Source organism: Peromyscus eremicus, chromosome 3 (genome assembly GCF_949786415.1).
Source record: "Peromyscus eremicus chromosome 3, PerEre_H2_v1, whole genome shotgun sequence".
NCBI classification, from domain to species: Eukaryota; Metazoa; Chordata; class Mammalia; order Rodentia; family Cricetidae; genus Peromyscus; species Peromyscus eremicus.
Genome location: NC_081418.1, coordinates 104702042 through 104715491, shown reverse-complemented (window position 1 = coordinate 104715491; position 13450 = coordinate 104702042). Strand labels below are relative to the sequence as shown.

The 13450-nt window shown below is 42.5% G+C and overlaps 1 protein-coding gene across 1 annotated transcript in view; it reads left to right on the top strand.

Annotated features, from left to right (window-relative positions):
- Nucleotides 1–13450, top strand: part of Adamts9 (ADAM metallopeptidase with thrombospondin type 1 motif 9) — a 168628-nt gene that overhangs the window by 109152 nt on the left and 46026 nt on the right. Inside the window, exon 29 of the mRNA XM_059258235.1 lies at nt 9695–9862. Within this exon, the coding sequence (XP_059114218.1) occupies nt 9695–9862 (168 nt within the window). The remainder of the gene's footprint in view (nt 1–9694; nt 9863–13450) is intronic.

Here is a 13450-nt window from a genome sequence, read left to right as displayed (position 1 = left end):
CATGTTGAAAGGAACGAAATGCTGTTTGATTTCTCAGTAGAGTAATGTGAAGTTGGATGAGCATCTGATTCAATTAATGTTTAAAATGACCTTTTGTCCATCTGTTCAGACACCGATCTCTGCAAACAGGCTCAAATATTTATGCATGTCTCACTTCTGGAGTGGGATTAGTATCCACCCCAATGCCACTTGGCTACCTAGGCTGCTTCCTGAAAAGTGGGGAATTTTTTCAGTTCTCCCTTGGTGTCTTCGGGGTGGGGGGTGGGGTTCCAGACCCCTCGCTGGAATCCCTAGGCTCTGTAGATAAGAAATAGTGTAGTGTTTCTATACAACCTATGCATGTCTTCCATAATACTTAAAATCAATGTAAATGCCCTAGAAATATTTCTGCGCTGTTTAGGGAACAATAACAAGGAAGAAGTCTCTACACGTTAGGTGCAGTTGTCATTGTTTTTCTCCAGAGAGTTTTGATCCAAGGTTGGTTGAATCTGTGGACTCAGGGTCTGTGGACAAAGGGGCCACCTGTGTGATCTGTTTCACAGCTGCTTCATATAAGTAAAGATGCTCCCTTTACACCAAGGGAGAAAAGGGAAAGGGCCAGACAGACTGAGAAAGCAGTGTAGGGTGGAGGAGACAAAGAGAAAGGCACACGGCTTCCATGTCTTTTAGATGACTGATGGGTACACGGCTAGAAGGGGATGCAGTTCAAAAAGCACGCACTACAGTCGAGAGACAAACTGATGAATTGCTGTCCTACAGAAGCATTCCTGGTGGTGACTGAAGCTTCCCAGGCCTTGGACACCAACATAGGTCACATCAAGTGGGACGGACGGCCAAGGCTTGACAGCTGCTAACTGACAAACATCCCCAGATGGCCTTGATCCCTCCAGCCCAGACCTTTGATCACAATCCGCCTTCACGTTTTAAGAAACTGTGGTTACTGATCCCACCAACCACAGCTTGCCCATCAGTTACTAACTCAGATGCTTCTTATTTTTCTCCCTTTTGGGTATGAGTGTGTGGCGCACAGGAGCATGGGAGTGAATATTCAGATATGTGAGGGTACATGCGCATGCCCGTGCTCCTGCACGGATGTGCACATGTGCAGAGTCCCAAGTCTTCTGCTTATTTGCCCTCCACCTTATTCATTGAGTCGGGGTCTCTCCAGTAAACCCAGAGCTCTCCAATATGGCTAGTCTTAGCTAGCCAGCTTACCCTAGGGATCCCTGTCTCCTCCTTCTGAGCTCTAGAATCGCAGGTGGCCACCATGCCCAACTAATATTTACACGAGTGCGTTTAAGCAGTTCTCATGTTTACAACACAAGTGTCTTAACCACTGAGCCACCTCCCCGGTCCACTTAGCAGGCATTGCTTCACTTACCATTGGACCATCCAAGAGTGTGGACTCTGGAGCTTGTGTCTCACCCACTTACCCTCTTTTCCTTGCAGCTGTTTCCATAAATACTTGCACTGTAGGCAGCGTGGGTCCTCACACCATCTTCACTCCTCTCCTGAAAAAACACCAACATCCTTATCGTCTTTAAGCCAGATTACAAACAGCCATAATGGGCAAGCTGGAGAAGGGTAGAAGAGCTACTAAACTGGCCACTGGCCTTGGGCATGGGGAATCACGGGGTACGTAAAGAGGATCCAATCTCGTGATGGGACATGCCTCATACTGTCAGAGCACCATTTAGCTATGATAGAATTCACCGGATTCCATATTTGCAGATTTTCATGGACTTTGTGTCTCTATCGATGAGGAGAAAAACTGTAACAATCACATTCTTGTAGAACAAAATGTACAGTAGTTTGGATTTTCAGATTGCCTGATTTCATGTACTACTGTATTTAGTGTTAAAAACGTATTCCTCCTCTAGTACCAGTTAGTTACACTGTGAGAATGAAGGTGGGGGAGGGAAAGCTGGGGAGCCCTGAGCCTCCTAATTCTTGGGGGATTGTTGGGTTGCGAGTATGGGCACTTCTTGCTGTTTCTCTCCCTTTAGTTACCTGGCCCTGGCATCTCTCTTGTTGGGAGAGGTCACCTACTTGGCCTCAATACTAACAGATGTTTTGAAGTGTGGTCCAATAGTTGACGTATGAATCACAGTTCCTTTCCTTAGATCTTTTAGCATTCAGCATTTCCAGAGCAATGGGGTGGGGTGAGGCCAAGGATGAGAGGTTGGCCCAGTGCCCCTTCCGGCTGGGATGATTGTGACTACCATATCAGCTTTCTTCTGTGCCGTTCCCTGGCAACCTCATGCTTTCTGGGGTCCTATTCATGCTAATACGTGCCAGAGTAGTCCTAGATATAAATAGCCATCAAGCAAGCTTATCAACACTAGTTTTACACCCTGAAATCACAGCTCTTATTTCCTACTGAAATGCTCTTTTTCTGTTCAATATTTTGGTTCTTGACAAAAGGAAGAGACTGTTCCCACATGAGCATAGACAGGAAGAGAGTGACTATATATTTAGTGATAGTTATTTCTGATGCTAATTCTGTACCTAGGATACCTGATGTAGTAACATCCCAAAGTCCAGGGAAGAGCAGAAGGTGGATGGAAGGTAAAAAGGATAAGAAAGAATGGTGAGCAGAAAAGATGCATGGCATTCAGATACGGTGCCCTTGTTTTCTGACTTTGGTGAGAAGAGACCGTATTAAACGGGGAATAATCTAGAGAGGAGCAAATGAAGCTAGCGAAAGTGTCCTCAGCATGCATGTCTGCTCTGTAGATTTCTCTGTGTGCTTTAGAGAAGAAAGCCCCTCATACATTCACACCACTGGAAGTTTGCCAAAGTCCCATCTTCGCCAGTCCGCATCTCTTAAAATGTCATCTTAGGGTACATAAGTTGACAAATATTTCCTTTAAAAATGCTACCTTTTTGATGGCATATTCAGAGACATCCTAGAAGACTCTGTTGGATAGGAAATAATGGTGATAATAGCAAATCGGTGTTTGTTTGTTTTTTATGTGGTCTGCTCAAGATAAGAAGAGTTTTATATGCATTGTCTCCTTTAGTTGTCACATAACTGCATTTCTCAGAGATACTACGATTGTCTTAACAGAGAACAAGTCTAAGCCAAGAGAAGCTATGTGTCCCCAGCAGCACGGTATTAAGATAGCAGTTATGTGTCCCCAGTAACACCTTGTTAAGATGGCAGTTATGATACCAGCTGATGTCTGCCTGACTTCAAACCCTCTGTTCCATTTGGGAGCAAGGTGAAGCCCTCCTGCCCAGCTGTCATTTCCTGTTTTAGTTTCCATGCACAGCCATCTCTTGGACTCTGTTCTTTGCTGGCTTCATGGATCTACTCTTCCTTTTGTTTGTATTAGCACTGGACATCCCTCAGAGTCAGAAGAACTTAATATCTGCTTGCTTTCACTCCAGCCCTTCATGCTAACTGTAGATGACATGCCTAACAGGTAAAGCAAAGAGTGAGTGCCTGCTTACTCATGGCTCTGGGCCACAACCCTCCAGTGTGACTAACATTGAATGCTTTCCTTTTCTGATGATCAAAACTATGTGTGCCTTTCTTTCTGCATGACCTTAAGGGTGTCATCTCATGTCTTCTCAAGCCTTGAGTCTGAAATTAATAGGTGGACTGAATAATCTTCGTGATGGCTCACACTCAATTATTTGAGAAATTGACCCTCTGTGAATTGATAGCCCATAGGTTACAGCCTACAGCCTTTCATTTGTAACCATGCCAAGACCCTTTCATTAGTCAACTGAAATGATAATTCACTACAGGGCATTAGAGAGGCCCCAAAGGGTTAATATACCTCAAAATGGCCAAGAGAGAAGCAGGGTGTGTCTTCAGCTAAGGGGCAAGGTGGGCTTTTATTTATGTGAGTGACTGTATCTGTTCTTTATAATGCCTTCACTTCTAGAAGTGTTGACGACACTGTAAAAAGGTGTTGAAGTCAGAAGTCTTAGCAAAGCTTAGCCACTCTCTTTTTAGGAGGCTGAGTTATCAGAGGACTCTGAAGGTGTCTTCCAAGGCATTTCTCGGAGGTCCTTGCGCCCAGGCATTCTCACAGGGAGGTAGAAGTGAACAATTATCTAGGTCACCCAGGTCCTTGTCTAGTCTAAGGATTAACATGGTGATCATGGAGATGTACAGTATTTAAAGCTTGGCTCTGCTGCTTCCCGGTTTGGGGACCTTGGGTAAGTAATGTTACTCTTAGGCCCTCAGCAGCTTTGTCTATGTAACAGACCCCTAATAACACCTGAGCCATATATGTCTTTGGAGTTAAATGAGAGAAGAAGCCAATGCACTTTAGCCCAGTATCCTGTTCATATTAACAATTAAGTAATAGATGCCTAATCTAGTGGTTAGCAATTGTGACCAAAGTTTATCTTTGGGTGGCTTTTTTGAATCTTCACTTGCAGTAGCACATTAGTTCAGCAGTAGCACTGAGAGATCCTAAGAGGTTCTTTTCTTTATGAACATAATATGTCACTTATGGTGCTGTTTTGTGATGGCTATAGCTTTTGTGTGATCACTCATTTCATAAACAGGTTCTGACTGGCTACAGTGTACAGAGAAATAAGTTAAAATGTGTGAACTGAAGATGGGAAATGTCTGTTCCCATCTTCCAGATGCTTCTCTAGGCCTGCCACTCCCCAGTGTTTGAAACTGTGACCCCAAGTCTGTAGCCTTGTATTCACGTTGTTTTCATGGCAGAGTGAAAGCTATAGGCAGCTGTCCTTTTGCCTCCCCGCTACTGTGACCCCCGTACCCTGTTCACTTCATGTGCTGCTGTATTGGCACATGCACGCCCGGGCCTTGCACACGGCGTTGCGTCCTTCCTGATGGCACACTTGCTTTCTGGGTGGCACATCACTTTGTTTTGTTAAAGGCAAAATGAAACTAGAACCCAGCAAAGCTTCTTGTTACGACCAATCATTTTTAATGTCATGATTTAGGTATTCTTTTCAAATTCTGTAGAATCAAAGGGAAAAGCCTTGAGAAGTCTGAATAGAACTCTGTCCACCTACCTCAGAATGATGTTAGCCTTCTGACTGCCAAGGTCACCTAGGATAGTCTCTCTTTGCTGCTAATCGGCCCCAGTACATGACATTCTCTTGGTCTTTCAATCATTATTCTCTACCTGAAATTAGCCAATCCTAGGCTTAGAAGCATATACTAAGCTGATCAGGATCCCTCACTATGCATTTCACGTAGACACAACCTCATTTGTCAAGACTGCAAATCATCTGTGCAGACGCTAAACAAGGGCTGTCATCCTGGACCACCCACTAACTCACATCTTTCAGACATCTGGTACAGTTCAGCCAGTCCTGGCCCACAGCCTCCCAGACCTGAAACCTTCAAGCTCCACCCAGATGCTTTCTACTATCCATATTCCATGAGCACACCTGACCCCCACCCTCTTCTTCTTACCTCCACTTTCCCCTCTTCTTCCTTCTGGGTTCTTTATGATGAACTTGCCACGTCCGTATAAAACTCCATCATCACAGGGATGTCCATATCCTTAGCAATGGCACAGCCTGGAGAATTCATTCTCTTTTGGTATTCAGTCCTTCTCAATCAGACATGGACACCAGGGTTGTTTCCAGATTTCTTGATAATTAGAGAATCATGACCCTTAGCACAAGTGAAAAGACAAGGATCCTCTAAGACCAGGGCCAGTGCACCAGACCCACATCCATTCTCATATACAGAGCTACTTCTCCAGAGGGCTGAAGCCTTGGGAAGCAATTATGAACACACTGCCTTCATCTTGAGTTCCATTCCCACCAGCAGAGTTGAAATGCAAAGATTTTAATATTTAGACTGTAGTGAGCTGAAAGTGTCAGCACATCTGAATGCAGCCCAGCTCTGAGCATGCCCTTTGACTGGCCTCACAGAAACAAAGCTTGAAATCCCAAGCATTCGGCTGGCTGACCTTGGTGCTTCTAAGTACCAAGCAGTGATTATGTTGTTCAGAATCTTGCTTGAATTTGGGGGCAAAGAGGGGAGGGGCAAGAAGAATCAATCTCTTAAATAAGTTGAGTCATTTCCCGAGAGAAAAACAGCCAGGATTACTGGCAAACTAGGAGGCTATTTCGGCTGCAAAATGTAAGGAATTAAATGTTCCCAGGAGCGAGAACTTTCAGATATGTAGCCAAGAAATAACAAATACTAGATGACGTATTAAATATAACAACCATGTCTTTGGTGACGCAGGTTGATGTAAATGTCATCTTTGCCTGGGAAAAGACTGGGAATGATCAGATGGAATTTCCCCTCGGAATGTAAGAGCTAGAACCTGTGTTTATTTGATTATCAAAGTGACAGCTCCTTTATGAAGTCATAATAGACGCATTAATAAGCCTGTTAGAATTGAGTGTTTCTACAAACAGCTGCTTTTCTTCATAGGTAATTTAGAAAACGTTAAATGAAGAATGTTTGCTGTCAGGTGAGACACCTTGAGGATTTCCTGATCACTTTGAGATCTTAATAATCCCAGGCAAATAACATGTGTGGTGAACCATGCTTAAGTCTTGCATTCTTTTTTTTCTATTGTCATTTGTTTCAAGTCTCATCTAAAGAAAATGCACATAAGCCGGGCGATGGTGGCGCACGCCTTTAATCCCAGCACTCGGGAGGCAGAGCCAGGCGGATCTCTGTGAGTTCGAGGCCAGCCTGGTCTCCAAAGAGAGTTCCAGGAAAGGCGCAAAGCTACACAGAGAAACCCTGTCTCGAAAAACCAAAAAAAAAAAAAAAAAAAGGAAAATGCACATAGAAATGGGTAGAGAGTAGCTAATCTAGATATCGAAGGCATCATATTTAGAACCTGGATCATTCATCACCGGCTCGTTGGCAATAGATGCTAATGGATTAGTGGCGTACTTTGAATGAATTATTGACAGCAAGATTCTTGATCACAATAATAGCACTGTTATTGTTCCCAACAGAAATATAGTTACTTGTACTGGAACAGTAGTGTGACACTGTATATAAAGCATTGTGGTTGTTCTATTTTGCAAATACCTCTTGACTTGTCTCTAGTAACAGTACCTATCTCTATTATCGAGTTGTGTTAGGATGTTGGGATGGCTAAACTATCCAAGTCTTGGGGCTAATAACATCTTAGGGCAGTGTCTGGCACATAGTGAATGCGAGAATGTTGAGACTTTTCTAATTCTGACTCTAGAGATCATTACCTTCTTTTAGACTGTGTCTTCTACTGAACCTGGCAGATTATTAACTGTCTCATAGAGTCTTTTCCCACTTCACATTGAGAGCCAGCTTCTTTGGACAGCTTGCATAATGAAATGACTTTTCCTAAGGATATATTTGCTCTAAGTTCACCCATGTTTAGTTGATGACAAAAAAAAAAAAAAAAACCCCTAGGTTTTTACTCTCATCAAGCAAATGTTACCACCCACTCACTATTCTCTGTGCTTTCTGTCAGACCCATTTCCTACAAATAAAAACACTCTTGATTCTCAGTGCTTTTTCTCCCAGTATGCATCATCTTTTAAATGGTAGCAAATATTATCACCGTCTGTGCAGCTGCCCAAACCAGAAATAGAAATCTCATCTTTGCCCTCTTCCCCCTTTTCCCACAGCTTTCCCCACCCAAACCTTTACACTCATCCCAGCCACCGATGCCTCTTTCTGGCACAAATAGGCTGGCTCTCTTCATGGTTTCTCTCCTTTCCACTTACCCTGTATTCGGATCTAGTACTTGACTCAGTAGTCAAAGTAGAAGTTTTGAAACAAAAATTAGATCATTCCTTATCCTAAATTAAGTCTCCTCAGAGATTTCCCATCGTGTGCCGAATATAATTCAGTCTCGTTTTTCTGACCTACAAGCTCGGCTGGGGTAGCCCCCGTGGAAGACTGCAGGGAGCCCTCTTCCAATCACTGCAGCTTATTTGTTTCTTAGACGTCAGCTCATGAATATTCATACACAGTACTTATATTTGTCATCACTTGAGCAACATTAAATTCCTTTACTTGTCTATAAGCTCCCTGAGGTCAAGGACTATGTCAATTCTGTTATCACTGTATCTCCAGCATGTCCCATAATTTCTACCACATGGCATGTATGCAATAGATGTTTTTATTCATTAAGCAAATGAATTTATCCCAAATTGTAATTATGACCTCATCTTTTCTTATTGAAGTAACATTTTAAAAATTATGAACTGGTGACTTACAATAGGCATTATCTTTGTGCAAATCTTTACCCATTCTCAGAGACTGAAGTTCTAAGATCCTCGTCACAAGAAGCCTTTGAAAACGATCCTCAGTACTCTACATGTACCCAAACTCTGTAGGTTAATTGTCACAGGTTTTGTTTGGATACAGACCTTCCAACTAGTCTCACTCCTTCCAAATTGTAAAACATTACGATTTCCAAAATAGCTACTCCAAATCATATATATTCATGAATATTTCACATCTTAAAGTGAAAAGTTAAAGCCAAATGTGTTAATATACATATTTTAAATTTCTCTACCAGCTGCAGTTGAAATTTTTATAGTGGTTTGTTTTAAATAGAAAAACATGTTTGGCACATTTATGAATGATGTAACTATGAAGATGTCTGGTAATAATGATAAAATTCGTATTAGGCTCCTTGTTTTACATGGAGCTGTTTGTCTATTAGGCATCAAAGGGCACTTTGGTAATTTAAGACAAAAAAAAATAACAAAGTTATTGGGGGGAATAAGAAATGTGAAGTCGAGAGAAATGTAATGTGAAATCTGTTTTCATTGAGACTTTACCTTTTATTCTTCATTCTTAAATTTACTCCCCTGTAGAAAGCAAGGATATTATAGTAGGAAATAAAATGTCTTTAAAGATCTGAGCCATTAGTTTCGGATGGCAATAGTAAGGACTCTGTAATTGCTAATGAGGCCTTGGATGTTGAATGTCTCAGTGCATCCATTGGGGCCAGCCTCTTGCCTGTTCTACAAGAAGCTGTCACATCAAATTCTTGTCCAGACTCCATGGGCACTTTGATTCCTAAACCTTTCTGAGAAACCTAATCTGAAATCAAAGTCAAGTTTCTTAGATGTGGTCAGACAAGGTCACATTTAAAACAGTCCAGTGAACTCACAGATCAAAGTTGAAAGGTAATGCCTCCCTCCTGAAGTTGGCACGGACTTACCCACCAGCTAACCTTTCAGGTTTTTTTTTTCTTGCCTTTTTCACCTCTTTCCAATGGGCTGGGAAAATGAGAGCTTTTTCCCTTAAAGAAATAGCTTGAGAGTTTCCTTAAATATCGTCTTTAAAAAAATTGAACATGGCCATGTTGGCAATGCACTTCATACCAATGAGTGAATCAGGAGACATTTTACTGAAGGTGTGTTTTACTGTTCTGTTGTGGGACTTCCCTCAGTAAAAAAGCCATAATAATTTCAGGATCATGAGGTGGCTTTTAGGTTAAATTGTCATGATCTTCTCATGCTGCTGTAGCCACTAACGTACCACACAGGGCTGCTGCTATAATGCATGGGCTTTTTTTTTCTTTTTTTTTTTTTCCACCTTTCTTTCCTGTAAGGTTTTGAGTTACTCTCCAGAATGGCTCTGGAAAGAAGCAGGTAATGGTAATTCTCATTAGACGTGATCTTATCATCACATTACACTTTTTGTGTTTTTTTTTTTTAATCAAAGTCACTATGATTAAAAAAACAACAACAACCTTGCCGTTGCTTTATATTGCAGTGTTCTGTCTCTTGTGGTCGAGGGCATAAACAACGAAATGTTTACTGCTTGGCCAAAGATGGAAGCCATTTAGAGAGTGATTACTGTAAGCACCTTACTAAGCCACATGGGCACAGAAGGTGCCGAGGAGGACGCTGCCCCAGATGGAAGGCTGGCGCATGGAGTCAGGTGAGCAATGCTTCTCTACCCAAATGCTCCCTTCTGTTCCACCCCATGCCTGACCCCAGCACAGTCAGTCACCTGTGTTTCTCTGCATTGTGTTCGTTTTACAAACGAGGAGGACTCTTCACCTGGGCAGGCTGGGTGGCCTTGGACAAGCGACTTCAGTCAACAGAGCTTTGGCTTGTACCTAAGTGGCGCAGTTGTGAGGTTGAATCTTAGACAGTGATAGACAACAGATATTAAACACAAAGTAGCCCTTCAGTATCTGGCTGGTGGCCTTGTGTTATCATTCACCACTTAGAAAAGCCCAGCTGAGATTGCACTGAGGTGAGCTCTTGTTACCTGACAGGAACTGAGGCTCAGTTTACCTTGGAGATTCTCAAAGAGAGTACTTTCTTATCACTGTCCTGGCATACCTAAGAGAAACAACCAGGAGGGTATAGTTTGAATTACCGTTTCAGAGGATATCCGTCTATCATGGCAGGGAATGCTTGGCCCCTGGCACAGCACAGCCTGTGAGCCAGCATTTGGGGGCACAGCTGTTCACATCTTGGCAAACCAGGAAGCAGAGAGACAGAGCTAAAAGTGGGACCAATCTGTAACCCCCAAAGGCAACTTCCAATGACCTCTCTCTCCAGTAGTTATGCCTCCCACCCCAAAGGTTCCACAGCCTCACAAAACAGCACCACCATTTGTGAACTAAGATGAACCTGGGGGACAGTTCTCCTTCAAACCATAGCAGTTGTCAATATAAAATATTCTCTCTGCCTGTTTGCTTCTTTACAACTGAGATTGGGGACATGAAGGGAGAGTGTTCTATTATTTTGTAGCTGTGCAACATTGAGCTGTTTCTTTGACCTTCCTGAGCCTATTTCATGGGGTTCTTAGGAGGATTTTAGCTCTGTCTCTCTGCCTCCTGACCTACCAATGATCTGCGCAATGAACACCAAGTGCTTTGCTCAGGGGGGGCCTGAATACAGTAGACTCTCCAGAGTGATATTTTGTTAGGATGAGAGTAATGTATGTATGCTCTAGATGGGGAAGAGAAAAGGAACCCAGGACACCAGTCACAACTTCTTGTTGCAGCTGCAGAAGCAACTTTAAAAGCTGGGCAAATTAAAGTCACTTGCACCTAATCCTTAGAGTAGGTCTCACAACCCCACTGCTTGTATGTTTTCTCATCGTGGTTTAAGGTGCTTGCTTGAAAGTAACAAGGTTCCATTTCTTTGAAAACATTCCATGCTTAATGCTGAGCCTTCTCTCTGCTGATTGGATTCAGCAGGAGCTTTGCAGTCTCCTTCTCCGATGCTGTGGTGACTCATGTCAATGACTCCTAAGGATCCGTAAAAACTAGGCTCAAGGTGGGTGGCCTCGGGAAGAATTCTTCCAGCTTTGGATGCAGCCATATTAACACCAGAAGAGCTGAGGATTTTCCATTTTAATATTCTAGTGGAAAATTCCTCTAGAAATCTGCATGCTGCTCAAGTGTCCTTCACTGACGTCATTGTTCTCTATACCCATGTTCCACTTAACAGAAGAGCACAGCACAGTGTATCATTCCCCAGCATGGTAGCTTTGTCCCGATCAAGGCTTGTGTCATAAAGAAACATCTGGGGTTTGCTTGTTGGCTTTAATTTGGCAATCAAAGAATCTGTGTCCTGTCCTCCTCTGGCTTCTGTCGGGGATCATGTTCAAGGCAGTATGTCATACTTGTCATCCTCCTTAATGGTTTCTAAGTGGCCATTATCATCTTTTAACTTCCAGCCCTTTTGTTTTTGGAGCTCTTCAGTTCATGCAAAGCCTGCAGCTAACGTTATTTAAGATGTCACACTAATTAGGTTGTCCTCTTGTAGACTTTCATGCTCTGTTACTCTTCATTCTGCTCCGTGCCCTTTCCTTATCTGCTTATCTAATGCATTTCCCCCCAGAATATTAAGAGCATGTAAACACCATACGTCTTAAAGCCCAATTTATTCACTAAAGAGATGCATAAAAGAATCTTTCGCTCCTTGTTAGTAAACACAGACTGAGTTTTACTACAATATCCAGGAGGAGCCTAAAACTGCTTGTAGAGCTGGGATAGTTAGGTCTGAAGCCCTTTTTGTTTGTTTGTTCATTTGTTTGTTTTGCAAATATAGAGAGTAGTATTGTCAAAATGCCTCCCTAGGGAAAAACACACCTGTTCAAGACAACCACTCAGAATTGATTTGTAGGGGCACAACTATAAAAGGAGGAAAGACCTGAACATCACTGGGCCACTGGCCGATGGAGAAAGATGGTCTGCATGATTAAGGATTATTGGCGCACTAATTATCTGGTGGTAAACAAGAATATTCCTAAGGCAATGATATTAAGCAAAAGTAATGAGCGCCCACTTGCTACAATATTTAAATTTTATATGTGGCCTTTCTATTTTCTGCTAGTAGCTATACTCCAGTCATCTTGTCTTCAAGGTATGAAGAATAATTAGTATAGTTTTTCATCATGTCAAATGTCTGATGATAAGACACATTGAATGTTGGCACAGGACTCTACATACTTAATAATCCTTCCCAAAATGGAGTGTTTTGAGATGTAAAGTGGATGTTTCATTTCTGCATCCTTTGAAATCTTGAAGCTGTAAAGGAACTTCACTTTAAAAAAAAAATCCTCACTAAAGTCTTAAAGGATTTCTTTTTCACTCAAACATTCATGTTCAATTTGTTTGGATGATTTTGATCAAGAGCTAAGGGATGCTGATGCAATTTTAAGACAAAAATCACCATTGGGTTCTGGATTCAGCCTGACGCTGTGAAGGTTCAATGTTCTCCTGGGGCCAAAGCCTTCCAGGGTGCAGTTTGCTAGGATTATGCCGATCCTCTAGGAAGCCCCCTCCCACCCCTAAAATGATGGGGGAGAACACATTGGGTGGAAAGTTACACTTCATTATTCATCAGTCTGACTTTTCTTCATCAGTTCATTCATCATCACTCCTGAGTCACTGGCCTTTTTCTCAGTTTAACCCCTTTGGGGTCAGGCTGGGCCTTACACGCCATGGGATGTCTTAATGTACTCCTTTACCGACATAATATGGAACAGAATGCCGTAAAGCCCTGGTGCCTTGGATTCATAAGAATTCATTTTCAAGTGATCTCTGTTGCAAATGTAGAAACTGAACTGGCAGGTTGCCCTTCGAATCACCCGCCGTTCTTGGTGTTGACTTTTCCTGTAGTGAGAAGGGAAGCAAGCAGATTGTGGTGGTTGCTGCAGGAGGCTCTTCCCATGTCTTCTGGTAAACATGCAGCTCGTGCCCTTTGAGAAATTAAGGAAGTGATCATGTGAGTGGTGATGAGAAACAGCGTTGTTTTGATACTTTCTGGTCTCTTGGTTATTTGGGGTTTTATTTGAGCCATGAGCCTTAATGGCGCATCACTGTTTGCATAGAAGCTTCTCATCCCAGCTTTTGCTGCTATAGTCTAACACATTGCCTCACGGCAGCACAGTGTTGTAAAACTCGGATCCCAGTTCTAATCCACAGTGGCACTGCCACATTGCCTTGCTAAATTTGATTTGGATTCAAGTTTTTGTTTGTTTGTTTGTTTGTTTTTCCTTGAA